The 21,575-nt window shown below is 36.8% G+C and overlaps 2 protein-coding genes across 4 annotated transcripts in view; one reads left to right on the top strand and one right to left on the bottom strand.

The window, feature by feature from the left end:
- Window positions 1-17,693, bottom strand: part of LOC107701044 (protein-methionine sulfoxide oxidase mical2b-like) — a 55,177-nt gene extending 37,484 nt beyond the window's left edge. For 2 of the 3 annotated variants that reach the window (XM_016502978.1, XM_016502970.1), the window contains exons 1-6: window positions 17,522-17,690; window positions 7,893-8,239; window positions 4,323-4,530; window positions 3,311-3,427; window positions 2,229-2,330; window positions 223-378 (exon numbers count right to left, since the gene is read on the bottom strand). In XM_016502978.1, coding sequence (XP_016358464.1) covers window positions 223-378; window positions 2,229-2,330; window positions 3,311-3,427; window positions 4,323-4,530; window positions 7,893-8,156 — 847 coding nt within the window. In that variant the 5' untranslated portion in view covers window positions 8,157-8,239; window positions 17,522-17,690. Of the gene's footprint in view, window positions 1-222; window positions 379-2,228; window positions 2,331-3,310; window positions 3,428-4,322; window positions 4,531-7,892; window positions 8,240-17,521 lie in introns of all 3 variants that reach the window. The other variant, XM_016502963.1, reaches the window with a different exon arrangement.
- Window positions 17,694-19,564: 1,871 nt separating this feature from the next.
- The window catches only part of LOC107701271 (dickkopf-related protein 3-like), a 9,724-nt gene continuing 7,713 nt past the window's right edge, over window positions 19,565-21,575 (top strand). The window contains 3 exon segments of the mRNA XM_016503242.1: window positions 19,565-19,878; window positions 20,479-20,604; window positions 20,762-20,842. Coding sequence (XP_016358728.1) covers window positions 19,681-19,878; window positions 20,479-20,604; window positions 20,762-20,842 — 405 coding nt within the window. The 5' untranslated portion in view covers window positions 19,565-19,680.

Raw genomic sequence — 21,575 nt, forward strand, 5'->3', positions numbered from 1 at the left:
CGGGTTTGGAACAACACGAGGGTGAGTAATTAATGACAGAGTTTTCATTTTTGGGTGAACTAACCCTTTAAGGAGTGGAACCATTACACACTGATGCTAATAATGTGTTAGGATTTGTAATTTTTTGATATAATTTGTATTTTAAAAACATTAAGGAACATGTCATCATATTTAAAGAATGCAGCCAGATTTTGTTTCCGTCATGCAGGAGCTTCACCACACCTGTCTCCTCCTTGAGCTCCAAGAAGAACTTCTGATTGAAGATGAAGGCCACTCCGCTGATCTCCTCCACTTTGGCCTCAGCTGTCGTGTTGCGATTGACAAAGTTTGCAGTGATGGCGATTGCTAGTTTCCCTCTAAACTCCTTTCTCTTGAAGCCTAGAGCAGAGAGCAATATAATGCTTTGCATTCATGGTTTTCATTTAGTGTTGATTGCTAACAGAAGCATCACTATTCTTATTGCTCACACTTAGCTTCTTTTTTTGGAGTGTGCTATTACTTTTATATCTGATCCAGCTTTGTTGTCGCATGGCAAACTATAAAACATGTAACTTGTTGACAACTGCACAGCAACAAGCATTCAGAACATATTGGCAGCATCTGTACAAATGTAGTTTTAAACAAAATTTGAGAGCAGACCATGAATATTATTTCCCAACATTTTAGATATTTAACCTTGAATCAAAAAAAAAAAAGATTTTTTTAGCGACAAGTATGAGATAAGATGCAAGGTGCTTTAAAACAGTCAATATATATATTTTTAAATCAATAGATAAAGTAATTGCTAAGGCAGCGTATATTTGCAAAAATAAAAGTGCAAGACCTTTCAGGTCACGCTGACCTGTGCAAAACAAAAACGTTTGCACAACAAATTACACAATACACAGTCTTTGCACCTTTCTGTGTGATAAAAGAAACATAATATATTTACTTTTCATGTTAGCACTTATACACCAAGTGTTTGTTTACCACCACTATCCCAAATGTAAAAAAAAAAAAAAAAAAAGTGTCAAAAAAAAAAAGGTTGTATGGTAAACATTTGTTAAACTTACTCTGGACATGTTCTCAACTAACTAACTAACTAAATACATAAATAAACACATTTTTGTAAAGAAATGGCATAGCAATAATTACATTTAACGTGTCAAGCCTGGGTGTAATTTAGCACAGCATGGTTCAAAGGTTTCTTGTTCTAACTTGGAGAGCCGATTAAAGTCTGATCTAGGATCTGTTCTTCTGCTCAATGTCTGTGAGCTCCACTAGAGTCTAACTGTGTCAGCAGGAAGCAATGAAAGGAGTCCCGCTCCACCCCTCCTGTAGTGCGTTAACAAACTTCCTGTCAAACACAAAGAGCTGACCCATTTTCTCAAGGAATTAATGTAGGACGGACAGTTTTTGGACATTGGAGTCACTGGGGCAATTTTCTTGACTAAGTGAGCATGTTAAAGCCTTTTAGCAGTTTTATTATGCTTGAGAGAGCCAAATCTCATAAGATGAAAAGATTCCAGCCGGAAGGCGCTAAATATGTGCCATTCACAGACAATTGCAGTGTGTATTTCTTTTCTTCTAATAAATACTTGAATACTCAAAATTAGTAATTATATATATATATATATATAAATAAATTGTTGCTATTATTGTCATCATCACAAAAATAAATACTCGATGAATACTCAAAATAATGAGTAAATACTTATAATAAAATCTGAGATATATAATAATGTTAATATATAATTTCTATATTACTACTTATATTACTAATAACATTTGTGACATGTTAAAAAAAGCAAATAATAGTAATATAGCTATATAATTAAATATATACAAATAAATAATGATATTCATATAATGATATGTTATACATGATATATGAAATCTAGCACATTCCCTGGGAATAAAACCCTTGACATTGGACATCATTTGCAAATATATGCTGCCTTAGCAAACACTACATCTAGTGATTTAAAAAGAAAAAACATTGACTGTTACCATCATGTTCTGCCAGCTCAGTACCAGGAATATTTCAGGCAAGATTAATATTGAGTCCTTAGAGGAAGTAACATTTTTTACAAGAAGGATATGATTGTTTAGAAGATGTTTTACAAGAGGATAAAGTTAAGACAAACATAGAAAAACACTTCTATTTCAAACCCAAGCCATTTAGAAACTATGTATGGTGAAATGGGAAATGTTATTTGTAGTTTTATATAAACTAAATATGTGCTTACCATCAAGAGTGCTTCTCCTTCCATCTGCTCCAATTATCACATCAAACTCATAGTCTGAGATTTGGTGATCGGCCGGCCGGACCTCTGCCCTCCATCCAGGCCCTGGAATGCAGACACCTGGTCAGAGAGACTCAAAGGAAAACAAAATAACTTGGTCTTTCTTTTGTTTACCACAGCTTTAAAAGTACAGCCAGCTGAGTGTGTGAAGCCACCAGGGAAAAAAGCTTACTTGTATCGGGAAACACAACCTTCATGTTCCATCCATGTATGACGCCTGTATAATTTGACATAAGGCCAACGATGCTCTTTTGACCAGCAATGCATAGCATGAGAGGCGCTATAGACCCCAATGACCCCTGACTTTATATATAGTACAGAACCGAGGGTTTATCATTTGCACAATGCAGACTGGTGAGTGCCATTGCCGTGGAGGAATGACACAAACCTTCTCGGTATCAGTTGTGTATGTGCATCAAGGGTACATAGTGGGAAGGTGTCCATTTTCATGATCTGGTTTAGCCCTGCTTTTGCTTCCGTAAATCCATTAGGATCTTGAAGTAGGAAGTTACAACAGTCCCTTGGTAAACTGACATTCAAGCAGTGTTAGGCCCATTGTGGGTGTCAAAATTACATAAAGACACTTTTAAAGAGAAAATGATGAGCATTCCCTAACTAACTTTGTTAACTAGTCAAATAGGCTGCAAGAAATATAGCCCAGAGTGTAAACAGAATAGATAAATTTGATAAAGCTTCTTTCTGTCTGTGATCTCATTCCTAAACACACTGTCCTGGGTGTGTGTGTGTGAGGATATGTGTGTAGGGAGACTGGCGTGTGTAAATCCGCCAAGAAATGACATAAGATGAAAGGTACTGATTACCCAACCCTTTCCAGACCACATGAGGTGTAAAAAAAACAAGTGACGGGCTGTCTTGGACATATTTATAGTTATTTTATGGCTGTGTGGGATTATATCATGCATCTCAGGTCTGTCAGGGTGCTTCATGGACAGTAAATGAGAGCTAAGAGACACTGTGTTCAATGTAGTCTTCAAAGCTAGATGTCATGATGATTGGCCAATTACCATCAGTGCCTTGGCCCTCAGGCGGCTCGAGAAGCTTGACAAACTCCACGTTGACGTGCACCTCAACCCCAACAATGAGAGCAATCTTTAACAGCATGAGTTGCAGCTGACGAATACCTGAAAATATAAGAAAGTCACCATCAGTTACACTAGGAAGGAAACACATTTATACCACTGGTGTTGGACACAAGGCCGTTATTGTTGATATAGTATTTGTGAGGTTGAATCAAATGTGATGAGATTACAAAAAAAAACTGGGTTCTGTTAAATTATAAATAAAATAAAAATAATAATTTAAATAAATAAATACAAAATAAAATACAAATAAAATAAAACAAAAAAACCACAAGAAAAAAAAACACAGAACAAAACAAAAGCACAGATATAACAATAAAATAAAACAAAAAAAAGAACAAAGCAAAAATAAACCACAAATAAAGGCACACAATTAAATAAATAAAAAGAACAGCACTTTCTGTTGTGCTGTCTTAATGGCTGCTTGCACGAACATACAGCATGACCAATGCAGTCTGATTTATAAACGAATGACTCAAAGTCACAAGTTATCAGTTCAAATATTTAGGTATGCATATACACGTTGTGCAGCATGAACAAACTATCAGACGGCAGCCAGTATCTTTAAAGAGATAAACATGGAAAAAGGCATTTGCATAATCCCAGCTACTCTAAATGTTTTACATGTCTTTTGGTTGGGTTGGACTGGTCTTATCTCAGGGAACATAAAGAGGAACATATCAGACTTACAATAGGTTCAGTTGGCAGAACATGAAAGAAAGTACGTTAAGAGTGTCTGAAAATGATTTCCAGCAAGCTCATACACAAATGCCTGCATGTGACTACAACATCTGACAGGTTCCTACGGTGAAACCATATCTTGTTTTCCTGTTATGGTATCTCTCAATGACTAGAAGGGATATCAGTGAAGAGTAACCTCAAAACTGTAACTCTGTAACTAAACGTTTCTGGTTAGAAAGAAACCGATTTGACCTACTGATGTGGTCTATAGATCCAGCACAGAACTTTCCATAGAACTTCTTGGCTCCAAGGTTCCTGAGGTCATGGATGGTGTAAGGCCAAAGGTGAAGGACATTGTTCCTGGAGAAGGTGTCCCTCTTTTCAATCACCACCACCTTGGCGCCAAGCAAAGCCAGCTCTATGGCAGTCCGAAAGCCGCAGGGACCGCCACCAATGATGAGACACTGTAGAAACAAACAAGTTTGGCATTATTTGAAGACTTATTTGAATGCCACTGTTTGTCATTTTTTGGAGAGTGTCTACAAGTGGAAGCAAAGACTCACTCCAAACATGTCAACTTCCTGACCAATCGAAACCAACCTGTGCATGCCCGTTCTTCTGGCACAATCAAATGGTATGATTTCACCTCCCTACTTGTCACTTTTAAACCCAATCCAAGCAAGTTCAAACACAAGCCAGGACTATTACCCAGGTGACGTCTCTACTTGTCACGCACAACAAAGCAGGGATTATGACTTCAGTTTCTGAGAAAAATATGACAAGTGTTATGGTTTACTTAACCTAATATGGTGTACAAACTGGCATCCATAAAAGGCTGGTTCAGAAGAGGTCATAAAACAGCAAAAACACTTTAATCACACTTTTATTACCTGTCATTAGATGGCAAGGGCGTGTAACAGTGAGGAGAGAAGACAATATTGAACAAAATGAATTGCTGCACTAACCTGTTGGTGTTTTATATGGAAAGACAATTTCAAAGTTTTGGCTTTGGGAAATGTAATAGTTTGACCATTTATGTCCACGTATGGCAATCATTTTCCCATTAGAGGATGTTTGAACAAGGTGCATTTATAAAATGTACCCTTTAAACTTAAATATGCAATTCATACATTTAAGAGAAATTGATTTTTCAATTCAGCAATTCAGGAATGTTCTCCTTTGCACATTAACAACTTTAGTTTTGTGCAACCAACTAAACTGCTTTTACAGAAACCGTAACTTCTGCCATCATTCTTTATCTTAGTGTTTGACTGATGGTCACCACTTCCTGTAAGATGAGTCAATGTGTCCACGCTTCCTGTTCCTGATCCCTGAGGAAGCCCTACTCTCACTGTGCGCTTCTGTCTCTTTACATTTCTACTTTTGAAGACATTCAAATAGGCGTTTCTGTGCCAGAGCAGTGCTAACAGCAGCTGACCTGCATTCAAAAGCCAAGCTTGAGGATAAATCCTTTTACGGCCTTTCAATCATGGAAGACAGTCTGAAACAGTCTGAAAATGGGGCACGTCTGAGAGCACCAAGAGTCAAACAAAGCACAGTAACAGCTCAGATTATCAATGACAAACTGGATTTAAGTCACTATTTATTGTAAACCTTGCCCTCTGCATCAATTTAAAACACAAAAACAGTTCAGTGTCAGTGATGTCATGACATTGTGACATCAAAACGTGACCAATAATCATTGACGACTGTGCTCAATGTGAATGACACAAGTTGTATGAACCATTTTTATTAACATTTGATGCTTTTTTGGTCATTTGGGAACTTGAGAGGACAGGCTCATTTATTCTGAGTTTCCATTTTTGAGTTAATTATTCCTTTAATACTGTTGTTATGGAATAAGTCAACAAATTTGTGCGAGATTAACCTTAGGCACACAATGCAAATCTATGCAAACAAACTACGACTTGATCCACAACAAAAAGAACAGCAATAATCGTAGCAGAGACACTAGAAAAAAACACTAGAAATGAAGCCCCAGAGATCAGCATTTAATTCCTCTTAATCTGACACTTAACTGCAAAACAAATATTCCTTGTTTTCCAATTATTTCAACACCTTATTGAGCTCAAATGAGGTCACTAAGTCCACAGGCAAAACCACTATGCAAAATGTGCTAAGAACAATCTCAACACGTATGCTAAGTCAAGTGACCTGAGATTGACTCTTCCATTGACTGCTCACAAACACTTACACAATAACACAGTGGTCTAGTTAATGCATAGCAGATTTTGACAGTAACCCTGAGCTTATAGTTAAACAAAAGATGACTTATTTTCCCATGCTTGCTAACACAATAATACCAGCCCAAACACTAGCTAGCATGTAGCCACCACAAAGAGTAAACCCAGATTAGCTTGATATGGCACTCCAACACAGAGTTAAAGCAACATTACGGAATCACTCTTGAGCAGTGTTGGGGGTACACGCATTACAAGTAACGCGAGTTAAATAATCAGATTACTTTTTTCAAGTAACTAGTAAAGTAACGCATTACTTTTTAATTTATAAGAAAATATATTTTTCAAAAAAGTAACGCCAGTTACTTTGTTTTCCCATTTATTGACTAACAAGTCTCCTGTCCCCATATTGGGAGAAATCGAAAGTACAGAGGCGTTGTGTGCGCTGTGTGAACATGATGTAGTTCTAGACTAAATGTGAATGTGCATTAATTCATCCCACTCGCAAAAAAACAGATTTAGTATTCATCAAAATGAATTAAAACAGTGAAATGCAAACTCAGAATATGACGCAAACCTGCAATAATTAAATATGTTAAATAACACAAATGTATCTAATCCCATTTTATTAACTAATGTCTTTGCTGCTGACCTTTCATGATCCAGTTCAACCATACTAATAAGCAAAAATGACTTTAGATAAACTAACAATTGTGCTTCATTGTTTTTTTATTGCTGAAGAGTGTTGAACCTTCTTCTCCTGTGTTCTACTGTACAGATGTGAATTTACTTTTCCTTCAGCCTGAGGTTTATTCATTACACTTTTTGGTGTGAAGGGGCTTTTACATTTGCTATAAATAGAACTTCTTATATTTAAAAAAATCAAGCCCTGCTCATATTTAAAAAGTAACGCGAAAGTAATGCAAAAGTAACAATGCATTACTTTCCATAAAAAGTAACTAAGGAACGTAATTAGCTACTTTTTTAGGGAGTAATGCAATATTGTAATGCATTACTTTTAAAAGTAACTTTCCCCAACACTGCTCTTGAGGAGGAAAATCATTTGTATGGGACTTCAGTGGCCTATTTTTACAGTCAAACCCATTGCTAATGCTAACATGACAATTCCGATCTCTTAAACACAAGCATTTCAGTCCATCCGTTGTAAATGAGCTCTAGATAGACAAAAACACTGACTCATGACCTCCTAACCTTTGACCCCTCAGTTCAATGGTCAACTACAGCAGAAAAATGGCTAAAACTAAATGATGCCAATCCTCATTTCCTGTTTCGTTTTATAAACAGAATGAACAGAAGACGCAGCGCCAAAACAGCCATCGCAACAGCGATCAGAGCCATTTTTATCATGCAAAAGTGATTTGACTAACAAATATGGATATGAAAATGAGTTGTTGTTGGTGCCATTTAAATTCTCTTTAGTCATGCAACAAATAGTGACATTTTAGTCAAAGAACCAATTGACAAGTTTGTCGTCTTCTACACAACATAAGATCAGCAACTAAAATCTCTAAGTGAGCCTTTCAAAGCACCTTTATTTAAAGATTTTTTGCTTCCTCTAAGAAGTGTGAGATTTTAAGTACATGTCTAGAGCTCTACAGACTTACTCTGGTGTCCGTGCAGGCTTTGCCCTTACTGTACTCCTTGTGGCTGGCTCTCTTGTCCAGTTTCCCCCAGAGGCCTTTTGCCTTCCAGTAGGTGACGGCAGCTTTCAGGCTGCTGTAGAAGCCTCTGTGGTCAGAGAGGTTCAGCTCCAGCTGCCTGCAGAGGATGCTGAAGGCCTGCAGGGTGCCTTTACAGGTAGTCGCCTGCACAAAGTTCTCAAACAGCTGGCCGGCTTGAGACGTACGCTCGTCCTCCTTCTCCCCCATCCTTTAGCTTTTAACTCACTCCTTCCCTCTGTTGACAAGGGATTCAGTCAGGGGTTGGTTGGTGCAGGCATTCCTTTTCAAGACTGGAGAAAGAAAAGGAAGAGAGGGCTTTATTTGTTTCTACATGGGGACCAAAGTGCCATAAATTTCATTATCTGCAATCATCCATTAGTATGTGAAAAAAAAAAACATCCTATATATGGGTATACAGTGCAGTGAAATTACTAAAAATAGTAGGCAGTTCACATCGCCTACATTCATTTACTGCTTTAGGGCTCTGATTGCAGCCTTTCAATGCTGTTTGTATATAAAGGTCAATTATATCAATAAAACTGCACTGTCCTTATAAGAATTAGGGATATATACACAACTACATAATTTCATAAAAAGCAGGGCTTTTAAAACTAGGAATAAACTCTGAAAAATTAAGTGATTTAAAAAAAAATTACATTCAACAAATAATTTGGTATAATGCATAATACTAAATAATAAATAATAAAATGTGAAAAGATACAATCCAGTAAAAGTAAAAAGGTAAATAAATAATAAAAATAAATACATAAAAGTATAAAAGTAAACCAACAAACAAATGTCAACTTAAAAGTACATTTTTACAATTTGCTTTGACAATGACAATATAAAAGCCGATTGTAAACCGTTAATGTTGTTGTTTTAAAAAAAAAAAAATATTTGAGAAATGTGGTGTCCCATGCAAGGGGAATATCATATTTGGAATTTTGGAAGGAAGGAAGTAATAGTCAATAGCTGGACAACTAGTCAACTGTCCAAACTAATACCTAATAATGTATACACACGTCAATCTTTGGCTATCTGGACCAACAGACAATGCCTTGGAAAAAAAGCATCTGTCCTGAAGAACTGCTGGTAAATCTAACGAAAATGCTCTAGATTTTCAGCTGAGTGACACAAAAACACTTGGCATGTGCTGTAAAATAGGCCAGAAGAGGCGCGTGCTTGATAGGATTAATGCATGCAGAGCAAACGGGACAGAACAAAGGAATGTTTAATGAGAATCAGGACACCAAGATTGGCCCAGTTGTAGACAACCTAGTGCTGGGCGGCATACCGGTTCATACCGAATACCGGTGTTTATTTTTGTTATGATATGAATTTTTAAAATACCGCAATACCGGAGATGCATGTTGATTTTATCAGACGATGCCGCGATTATAAATGAGAGTGACTCCTGGTTAACATGTATTAAAAGGGGTCATGTTTAGTCACTATTTAGTGTGGTATTTTTTGACAATATTCACTCATCATGACAGTAAAATAGGGCATTCTAAGTCAATATACTGCAGTATTTCCTCTCTCAATCAGTAGAAAATATGGTTAACACCCGGTCATGCATGTACCGTGAAACCAGTATAATTTTGAAAAATACCGTGATATAAATTTTTGGTCATACTGCCCAGCACTAAGGACAACCTGTGAGCCAGAAAATATTTGAGCTGCCAACAAATTCTGCAAAATGTATCCACAGAAGAGTGTAAATAATAGCATCATGCATTTCTCAATGTGTCCTTCAGGTAAATGGACAGGGGAAATCAATCCTTTTACAGTCTCGAACGAAGAGTTGATTTGGGAGTGAAACCAGAACGCACTGATATGTGAATGATTTGAATGCGTGTTGTCGGAAGTCATCTGAATGAGTGAGCAGACTTGTCGAAAGCTTGAGCCCAATAGCAGTCCTGCATCTTTCTCTCCATTAACACTTCTGAGGGTCACTTGAGTCTCACCGACCTAATCAAATGTGGCCACGTCCACGTCTGTGGCCACGTCCACAGTTTGTACCATTATTATCACTGGTCCTCTACCATCCACTCTCAAAAACACACACAAAAATATAGCATAACCCAAATTCCTTGTTTTTGAATTCTCCCAGGACCAATGAAAGCAATGCGTTTTTATTTCACCAATGGTCAGTGCAGCCAATGCAGTGTGGGAAAGTTCCCACTGCTAAATTTAACCATGCTGAAAATGCAGTAGGGGATATTTCTTGAAGCAAGACGTGCCAGGAAAGTTGTCCTGGCAGAAAATCATAATTGTGAGTGAGAAAAACAGCAAGACAGGCCTCATTTAGAAGCTACAAATCATATTATGTTTCTAGGAACACCCTCCCGACAGATGGCACAACTGCAAGCAAGGGAATTTGAATTAACACCCTTTGCCATTGCCTTCAAATATATTTTTCAACAGGATCATGCACATTTGCCCATCCTGTCTATCATTAATAGTCATTGAAAACTAGCATATGCCAATGTCACAGTGATTACCAAGCAAGTTGACTCCGGCAGCTCAGACCTGCAGTCTTTCGGCACAAGGTCTTGACAGATCTTTTTGCAGGAGCTTCAGCTTTGAGAAACCATCAAAGGGTTCAACCGTGTACCAGTGGTTATAGCAGAAAGTGGCACCACTTCAAACTGGAATTCCTAAGAGTCAACATTCCTACAACACTAAGATTAATCATGTGACCTACAGGAGCACACAAACAGGAAGTTGATCTTCTCTACTATGCTCACCAAGGCTGCATTTATTTGATAAAAACACAATAAAAACAGTAATCTTGTAAAATATTACTACAATTCAAAAAAAACTTTTCTATTTGACTAGATTTTAAAATGTAAATATATTCCTTTGATGGCAAAGCTGAATTTTCAGCATCATTACTCCAGTTTTCAGTGTCACATGATCCTTTAGAAACCATTCTATGATGATTTGCTGCTCAAGAAACATTTTATTCAGCATTGAAAATAGTATATATATATACATATATACATACATACATATATACATACATACATATATACATACATACATATATACATACATACATATATACATACATACATATATACATACATACATATATACATACATACATATATACATACATACATATATACATACATACATATATACATACATACATATATACATACATACATATATACATACATACATATATACATACATACATATAAGTACACCCTACTCAATCAATATGGATTAGTAGTTTACAGCCTGAAGTAAAAGACTATTACAGTACAGGCAAACAAAAGTAACCGGAGAGCAATGCTGCTGCCTTTGAGAGTTTGGTTACACCGGTTGAGGTGACGTTGGTAAATGTTAGCCAGCTGACCTATAAGACACAAGCATAATGTGTAGCTGATGCCATCAACTGTAGAGTGAAGCAATACAGGACTGGAGAAAGCTGTTTTTGGACACATACAATAGATTTAGTAATGGCAAAACACATAAATTGAAATTAGGGATTCACAATATATTATCTGCTAATAATAGAGATCATTTAAATGTATTGGTACTGGTCAATCTTTAAAAAACAGTAATAATTTAATAACACGGTTCAATGGTGCATCTGTAGTTTAAACAAAGATGTTTGACGTTTTAAGGTGTCATTGGAAATCCTGCACAAGAGAGCATGAAAGAAAATCTTTGCACACTTTGCCAGGAACACCAGAGAAATAAAGCGTATCAAAATGGTATTTCCTTACAGGGACACTTATTCCTAATGATTTTTTCCAACTTTTGGAAGAATACACAGTCAAAAGTGCACAAAAAAAAAAAAAAAAGTATTATGTTCATATTTGTCAGAAATAAATTGCTGTGTGATTTTCTGCACAGTAGTTCCAGAGGCAGGATATCTGATATTGCATGAGGTCCAAGTCCTTCCTGTTTGTGCACTTTTTACTGCTTTGTGGTGGACAAAGAATTCAAAGCAGGCCCTCTGGATCACATAAATTCTAAAACACTTTTTAAAATATAGCTCTTGACTAACAAGTAATTATCATAACGAAACATCTAGAGAGAAAGCAAAAATGCAGAGGCAAAATCAGCTATTTTGGGATCATGGTTCCTGAGAATGATATACAATCACTCTTGTTCCAACAAATTCAGCAAAGCCGCAAAACAGCACAACTTATCATACGTTAGGGCATAATGAAGGGGAAGATGTAGGTCAAACCCCATAATGAGTTCTCTAGAGTAATGTCTTTAGTGGAGATTTGGTCGAGTGACAGTGAACTGGGCAACACCCATGTGTAACCAGGAATCCCTGAAGTCATCAAAATCAACGGCAGGCCTACTATTCCCATTAGATATATAACCGCTATATACTGTGTGTTGGTGTGCAAAACAAACATTTGCAAAGAATGCACTCTGAGGCATTTACATTGAGAATTTCAGAGGAAAAATTATGTATGAACAAGGTCTGAATAATCTGTAGGCTAAGAAAATGTGCTAAAATGACAATTAAAAAAGAAACGATGCATCAACCAAAAGCAGCTTGTTGCACTTTACTAATTCTAGCTGTACTGCTTTATTAATGTTATGAAAGCCCATTTCTGCCTGAAAAAAAAAAATAATAGAAGGTAATTGACTTTTTCATAATTACTACTTCATATCTAACAAGTTCAGAAGTTCAGTTATCATAATTGCGACTTTATTATTGCCATTTCTCATGACTGCGACTCTCACAATTGATCACAACTGATTGAACAACTTTACATCTCACAATTCCAGCTTTGTTTCTTGTAACTGCAAATTCATTTCTCTGAATTGCAAATTTTGACTTGTGATAAATCCCTCAATGGGACTTTTTATATGACTTTATATTTCTTTTAAAATTTTCTACAACAATGAATGCCCGTTCACACCAAGGGAGATAACTATAATGGTAACTATAAAGTTTTAAAAATCATTCTAGTTCTATTGGAATAGGAAAGTCTACACCTCAACTACAATGATAACGACACAGAGGAACAATATTGTTGGAATCCCTTTCAAAATGATTTTTTTCAGCTGATAAAAACACTGACGGCCAAACTGCAGCATGTGCTTAGAATAAACAGAACGGTTATCGTTCATGATGTGAATGGGCTTTTACTCATTTTATTTTTCACTCTGAGGCGGACATGCATCCATATAACATGGAGAAACATTCTGGTGGCTCCTGCTCAGAATAGACAGGTCTCAAGTTTCAAGTTCTACCATGGTGAGATTCTATAGCCATGCAGCAATGTACTGCAGGTTCAAAGCCTCGACAGTAGGCTAATGAAGTCCTGGGGTACATAATCCTACTTTTAAAACAGAATCATCTTTCCATAAATAAAGCTTTTTGTCTTCTTCTTCTGAGATTCGGTCAGATACTGTACCCTGCAGACAGCAAGATTTCTAGCAGCATCTTTAACTGATCCCATTGTGTGGATGATATGATCTAGAGGTCGACAGATTGATCAGCCAGCCGATTAATCGGCCGATTTTTTGCATTTTTTAATTAATCGGCATCGGCCGATTGTGCTGCAAATTAGGCCGATTTATAGGCAGGCCCACCGGCAGGCAGCTAAGCGCTGTTGTGGAACTCCCTCTGAGGCTGCGTGAGACGGAGCAGCTCTCACACTGCAGCGGCGGCTTGTTCACGCACAGCTTCAGCTAATGGCAGGGCAAAACAGACCGTTTCGAAAGCGGAATTACGTTTTACCCTACTAGAATTGATGCCGGAAAGTTATCATATTCATAAGTGCAACAAGTCATTTGCATGTGAAAGTAGAAACCCGTTCAATTCAGACGAAACTTCTGGGCTGATTATAACGTGCACGTTAACTTTCCTCATGAAATGTGTCTGTGGGTCCGACAATAGCCTCTACGATGTCATCGCTCGTGGTCAGTGCACTCTTAAGCAGTTATGATCAGCAGGCTGTGTAATATGTGTGAAATCTTTTACTTTTGTTATCACTATGGCCATTTGACTTATAGCAGTGTCCAGTGTTTCCTATACATTGAGTTATTTGTGATGGCTCGTCACAATATCAAAACTGACCGCCACAAACAGATTTTCCAAAAGGCTTATACATCGTTGAATAAAATGAGCGCTTCACGTTTCAAAATTAAAATGCAGCATGGGTGTTTTTATATGAATGTATCTTTGAAAAGAACCGACTGTCTTCAGAAAAGCTTCGATGTCATTTTCATTTTGTCTTTTCCTGTAATGCCTGATAAAGAAGCGTTTGTGAGCGCAGTGCTTATTTGATACAGCCGTTACCGGGGAAACCGCTATATCGCCAGCTCCCAAAGCGCCTCCTGCTGGCAGAGAATTAATTTGCAGTCTGTGGGAAACACTGGTGTCTGTCAGCAAACATAAACAAAAAGCATGCTTCAGAACTGTTTTGAGAAGATGCTTAAGTTTTGAGCCATGTATTATTACTCTAAATTGGGCTACTACTACTATTACTATCTTGTACCCTTCAATAATAATTTGCTCAAACTCACTTTTATGAGATGAATGGGGGAAAAAAAGAAAATCGGCCAAACATATCGGCCAAAAAAAGAATCGGCATCATATATCGGCCATCGGCTGCCCTGATTTCTAAATATCGGCATCGGACAGTGAAAAACCCATATCGATCGACCTCTAATATGATCCTTACGATAACAAACCCACAACTTTCCACTTCCTCTAACATTCTCTAACCTACTGGGAACAGAAGGAAGGATTATAAAGGAAACATCAAGGAGGAAGTTAAAGACTTTAAACGTGACGCCACTCCAGACAAGCAGGTCAAATGTCAACACAAAACACCCAAACGGTTTCAACTCAAAAAAGTTTGTTTACTCTGAATTAAAAAGTCTTTCCGCTACACTACAACAGTACGACCAACTGTAAACCATGTATTCACTAGAATGAATGGATTTAGGCCAACTCTGGTCTCACACACTGCCATTTTACAAATGGAAAACTCTTAGTAACCTTTACAACAACATGCAAAACTACATATCTGTAGTTAATTAAAATAACGGAGCCAGTCAACTGGGTATTAATATAAACGGTTCAACACTTTCAGTATCAATCCTCTCATGATATCAAATGTCACCATGAAGCAACTCTATAAATACAGGTGTCCAGATGCTCTTCTCAGCTGGGTTGTGAAAAACTACAAACCACTTTGAGAAGCATTATTGCTTCCACATGAACCAGCTGGAATCTGATCACCGAGCAGTAGGGTTGTTTTATTGTGAATGGCCCTGCCTTTACCTTAAGCGAAACAGTGTTGCAAATTGGAGGGAATGTGAAACAGAATCCAACAGAAGAATGTATGCAATTCCACAAAAAAACAAAACTGTGTTTTACGATATACTATACCATATGAAACGCATGAGAGGATCACGGCAGTCTAAGAGGAACAGACTGGTTGTGTTATTTTGAGAGATGTCCGTAGTGCAGCAGATAAACTTTCTGCATTCACATCTGTGGAAAATTGGAGTCAAGCCATTTTTAACAGAACTTCCACTGAGAGTTTTATCTTAAAAAATTCCAAAATACTGGGAATAACCTAAAAAGCTCAGAAGAGCTCCAACAGTATGTGTGTTGGCCCTTTGATTGGTCATTTCTTTGGTCCACCTCATGAACTTCTCTGCAACTTCATAATTTACAAATGTGACTTCATATCTAACAACATTGACTTCATTGATGATAACTAACATTTTAACAATTGCGATTTAATTTTGGACAACTGCAAATTTATTTATCACAGTTGCGACTTTATATCTTACAATTCTGTCTGTTCCTCACATTCTTTATTTCTCAGATTTGCTTTTTTATCTTTCACAATTTGCAACTTTATCACAATTGCAACTTTTTGTTACAATTGAAACTTTATTCCTCATTACCGTAACTTTATCTCACAATTACAACTTTGACAATTACAACTTTATTTCTCACAACTGACTATTTATCATAAATATAACTTTATCTCTCCATTGCAGTTTTTTTAAACAACTGCTACTTTATTTCACACAACAGTGACTTGATCATATCTATAACTTTATCTCACAAATGCAACTTTATTTCTGACAATTGTGACTCACAGTTTGGAACTTTTTTCACAATTTCAACTTTATTTCTCAAAATTGTGTCTATTTCTCCTATTTGCTTTTTTATTTCTCACATTCTCTACTTTATTTCTCACACTTCATTTCTCACATTCGCTTCATTTCCAACATTTACTTGTTTTCTCCCATTTTCTCCTTTTCTTACATTTACAACTTCTCTGTGCATTCCTCCTCATGCCTGTGGTGAATCCGTGGTTGATTCAACAGAAATCCATATGAAAGAGAAACGCCATAGTTCTGTGTATTTCTGTCTTTCTCTGTGCTCAGAATGGCCCTTATAAGTCAATGGCATATTCCAGGAAGAGCAGACAACATATCCGAAAGCTCTCATAAACAACCACATAATCTGCAAGGAAGACTATACAGATCAAGAAAAGCAAACATCTAATGGTGCATTTCACACATTGCATTATTAAAGTCCATATAAAAACTAAAGGGTGTTAAACTTCAGTAGCACTGCTGGAAATTTAGGACATAGACATGTCTTACAAAATATGAACAAATATTTAATGGTGTAAGTCATTACACATGTTCATTTCAAAATACAAAAGAAACACCTGCGGAGGAAAAAGTAAGTGATTTATCAACTGAGACACATTTGATGCCAGTCTGAGCCTGTTGATCTCTATAGTCTGAGCAATTCACACAAACAATGAGTAATCCTGGACAACATGAAGAAAATAACACTACAGTCTGACCAAAACTATACATATCACAGAAGCTAGGAAACTTCCAAAAGAAACACCATCACCACTGGAGAATTCTTAATGGTCAAAATCTTACTCAACATCTTCACACCTGTCAACTGTTTACCTGAGGACAGCCCTAACAAGGGACCAAAACTGGTCTTTTAAGAGACTTTCCTGGAAAATCGATTAGTTTACTATGTTTTGGAGCATTTTAGCAGGTTTCTAGATAGTAGACCATCTTGGACCAGCAACATAGCTTAAGGTGATCCTTCAGATGGATTTCCCAACAGTGAATGTTGTCCGTTTAGCCAATGACTGTATCAGACAGATAATATTTTTTTAAATCATGCTTTAGTGCTGTATTGGCATCATCTAAGAGATAAATTGCAAACCAAACCCAGACAGCTGAGGAGCACTCCAAAGGCTGCAGTAAATTATTTACACCATTCTTGAAACTAACCTGGCTAAGATGTAATCAAACACCTGACTGACTGGATATCGAATACAAACTTGACATTATTTATTTGTTTATTTGCAGGTAAAGACTTACCGGTGTGATATTTGTTCATTCGTTACTGTAACAAATATCGAACGCATTTATTTGTTTTAATATTAGTTATCTTCATATGAATGGGAACAGTGTATTCTGTCAACGCAGCGCGTGCCCAATATAGCGCGTCACTTTAAGTTTCCCAGCAGCTCGCGCACTGAGTCTGACACGCGCTCAAATGAGATCAGCAAACTTACTTTTTCCGCTGTAATGTGACTTTCGGCAGAATCTGTTTGACAGTGGTCGATATTATCCGTAGCGTATCTGAGCTCTAACGTTTGTCACACACAGAGAATAATGCTCTTATCTCACGACTCCATCCACTCGGTTGTCGATATCAGTCTCGCTCGCGACTCACTTGCTCTTTATATGCGTCTTACAATTAGAGGCGGCGCTTCTCATAACGCCCAATGGGAAGTTCAGATAAACTTATAAGGCGAATCCCACTGTTGAATTTTCTAGCAGTCGTCTGCACTTCATTCTCAACTGTCTTGAAGGTTTCAGCTTAAGAAAGCTGTCATGTAAAATGCTTTTAACAGTTAAAAAAACTAAACTTAAGAGGTTTCAGGTTTTTCCAATTTTGTATTGCGAAATAGCCTGTTATGGGGTGTAACATATGTCTATGGAAACGAATTATACCTGCAAAACGTTGTTTCATTAATAGCTTAGGACAAATCTAGGCTAAATATTCATCTTGCAATCATATTAAAAATAGTTTTTCTGTCCATTGCACAACACAAATCTATGCATGCATAATTGGAATATTGCCCAAAACGTATGAATTGAGCCCCTACAGCCATTTGTTTCTTCTCTCACTCTCTCTAACACACACACACACTAGTTGCAGCTTATCTTTTACTGCCCTGTACCCGCTATCCTACAGACGCCTCGTGTTACAGGCACCTGGTCTCCCTCCTTTAACATGCAATCCAATTTTACCAAACTCCCAGAAAATAGACCATCAAAAGCATATCTTCACGCCAAACCTATTTTTTCATTCTTTTTTAATACTATTCCCTTTATATAAACAATATGCTACTGTAGTAGGCTAGCGTTTGAGTCTTGATAAATATGATAGGCGTGCATTTTGTCTTACCTACAACTGAGGAATAGCTCTGCTGGCACGAGCAGCTCAGTTTAATCACACAGATGCTGGCAGGTGTTTCATTAGGATAGGCAGCGAATGAGTGGTGAACGAGATGTACTCTGTCGCCATCTACTGGATTATTAAAATATGTGCACACACTTCATGCACATTGAAAGCCCAAAGTGCAATGAGACGTGACCATGAGTCAATATGGAACAAAAACAGACTAATTCATGTTGAAACAAGGGGCCGTAAAAATCGATTTGGACTGAAAGCACAACTTATAAAATATTATAAATAATTATAAATATTGCCTACAATTTATTTAAAAGTTAAATAAAAATATTAAATATTATATAGCCTATTATTAGCATTATACACTGTCAGCCAAAGGTTTTGAATAATTAAGGTTTTTAACTGTTTTTGAAAGAAGTCTCTTATACTCACCGAGGCTGCATTTATTTGATCAAAAATACAGTAAAAAAACAATATTGTGAAACATTACAATCTACAATAACTGTTTTCTATTTGAATATATTTTAAAATGTCATTTATTCCTGTTATGGGAAATCTGAATTTTCAGCAGCCATTACTCTAGCCTTTAGTGTCACATGATCCTTCAGAAATCATTAACAGTTTTTCTCAGATCAGTTTTTGCTGCTTATTATTTTTGTGGAAACTGTGATGCATTTTTTTCAGGATTCTTTGATGGATATAAATACAGTTTATTGAACAGCATTTATCTGAAATAGCAAAGAGATTTATAATTTTACAAAAAAGATTTCTGTAACTTTTGATCATGAATGCATTAATGAATAGGTATTCTTCATCTTCTTCTTCTTCCTCTTCTTCTTCTTCTTATTATTATTTTAATCGTACTTAAGTATTACGTATATTACGGGTTCCATAAAAATAGTAACCAGCCATAAATAAATAAATAAATCTTAAGCACCAGGATCTTGTGACACTGAAGACTGGGGCAATGGCTGCTGAATCGTGTAATAACAGCCATCACAGGAATAAATTACATTTTAAAATATATTCAAATAGAAAACACAGTCGTTTCTGTCGAGCAAGCATAGGCCTTCTTTTTATTTGTTTCCATAATTTTTCAAGGCCAGTGTGCTGTCGCTTTAATAATTGAGCCATCAGACGCCAAAAACCTTTTCCGGTCTTTTTTTCCCCTTAGAAGTTTCCAAATAATCCACGTCCCAGGCACAGACAGGGTCTGTGATTCCCGCCAGGGGTGACTCGCCTAAACACGAAACGATGCTGAAATTTGTGATATTATCCCTTTGCGTCAGCTTTGTGGTGGGCAGCTCAGTCCACAGAGGGGGACATCTGGACATCACCGAGGCCCTGGAGGAGCATGTGGCGCAGGGACAAACCACTTTAAACGAGATGTTCAGGGAAGTGGAAAAACTGATGGAGGACACGCAACAAAAACTTGAGGAGGCTGTTCACCAGGTATGACTAGATTAAAAAACACAATCCTAGTAGATTAACATTTGAATTTTGTTTTGCGTCATGGTGCTTTGAGTGTACATGAGGATTATCGCTGACCGATTCATAAACGAATTTTTCTTTTGAGTCGGATCTTTTCATTGGACCTTTTTAAAACCGGTTCACAAACCTCGAACGAATCTGAGCGAACCGAGTCAACAGACATGGTTTTTAATAAATAACAAATGTATTAAAATATGCTAAATGTTTACCAATGTAGATTAATTTTAGTAGTGTTCAGCATAAATGTAAGTATATTTTGCTTCTAAATTACTTTTTATGAGTTTATAGCTGAAACAAACTGAACTGGAACATATAAAATTTCAACAAATAGTATTATTAATAAAACTTATTCGACAACACACAGACACACACACACACACACACACACACATAGGCTATATATATATATATGTAATACTACCGAATCGTTTTTGAACTGATTCTTTGAAATGAACTGATTCGCTAAAATGAATCGTAATATTTATATCCGATTTTGCAATGTATTGTAAGAATTGCAATCAAAACATTCACATCTATTATTATTAATCTTATTTGAATCAGATGGAGAATGAGTCTTCAAAATCGTTGCTACATGGACGCAACTTTCCTGCCAGTTTTCACAATGAAACTACGACAGTGATCAAGGTTGGAAATCGGACTGTCCAGCTGATAGAGAGAATCGACAAGGTATTTCTTATTTATTCTACTCTGTTTATTGGCTTGTACTTGATCTGATTTAGATTTTTATTTGCACTATATTGCATTAACAGAACTGCACTGTGTTTATGTCTTTTGCCTTGTATATTGATTTGCCTTGTATAACTAACACCTGCTTTTCCTCTAGGAAACCGATAATAAGACTGGAAAGACACATTTTTCCAGAACTCTCATTCAGAACACTGAACGGTGGAATGAAGTAGATCACGTGAGTCTATTTCTCATCTATAGCTTTAATATCTCCTATCACTTTAAGTTGTTGTAATCTAATTTCTGAAAAGTGGTCTGGATTGTTTCCAGCCATATTAAACAGATATCAAACTTTCAGTGCACATTCTGGTAAGTAAACATTGGTCTGGCTGCATTGGTCACTCTGGGCAGCGCTATGAACCCTGCAGTGAGTTTGTCGTCACCTAGGCAACATGAGGTTAGAAAGCAGAGTTTATTTATTAAAACCAACATGGATTTTCCACTTCACCAGTCATCAAACTAGGATCCTCCGTTTGCTTGGGAAACATGTGGCACATCATTACGGAGACTTTTCTAAACGTTGAATTCTTGTAAACCGTTTGATAAAGTAGTTGAGGGACAGATGATCCGTATCGGTCCTCTTTCCGCTTGTGTTGCACTGTTGTGTTACCACGGACTAAAATATAAGCTTTTATTTCTTATAAGGCTAATACAAATGTCCTCTACAGAAATTAGTCCTTTAAACCCTGGATCTTTCAACATATACACTAGAGCCCGACCGATATATCGACAAGTGCAGTCTGCTCTGATTGGCCAGCTGACCCAGTGCATTGTGATTGGCCGAATATATCTCTTTGGTTTTGAGACTTAAGATCCCTGAAGTTGCAAAGACTAATCTATGCACAATCAGCTTGTAACACTCCAAAGAGAAAGGAAAACTTGAAATCGCATCATATGACCCCTTTAAAATA

Source organism: Sinocyclocheilus anshuiensis, unplaced genomic scaffold, assembly GCF_001515605.1.
Source record: "Sinocyclocheilus anshuiensis isolate Anshui unplaced genomic scaffold, SAMN03320099.WGS_v1.1 scaffold1423, whole genome shotgun sequence".
Classification (NCBI taxonomy): Eukaryota; Metazoa; Chordata; class Actinopteri; order Cypriniformes; family Cyprinidae; genus Sinocyclocheilus; species Sinocyclocheilus anshuiensis.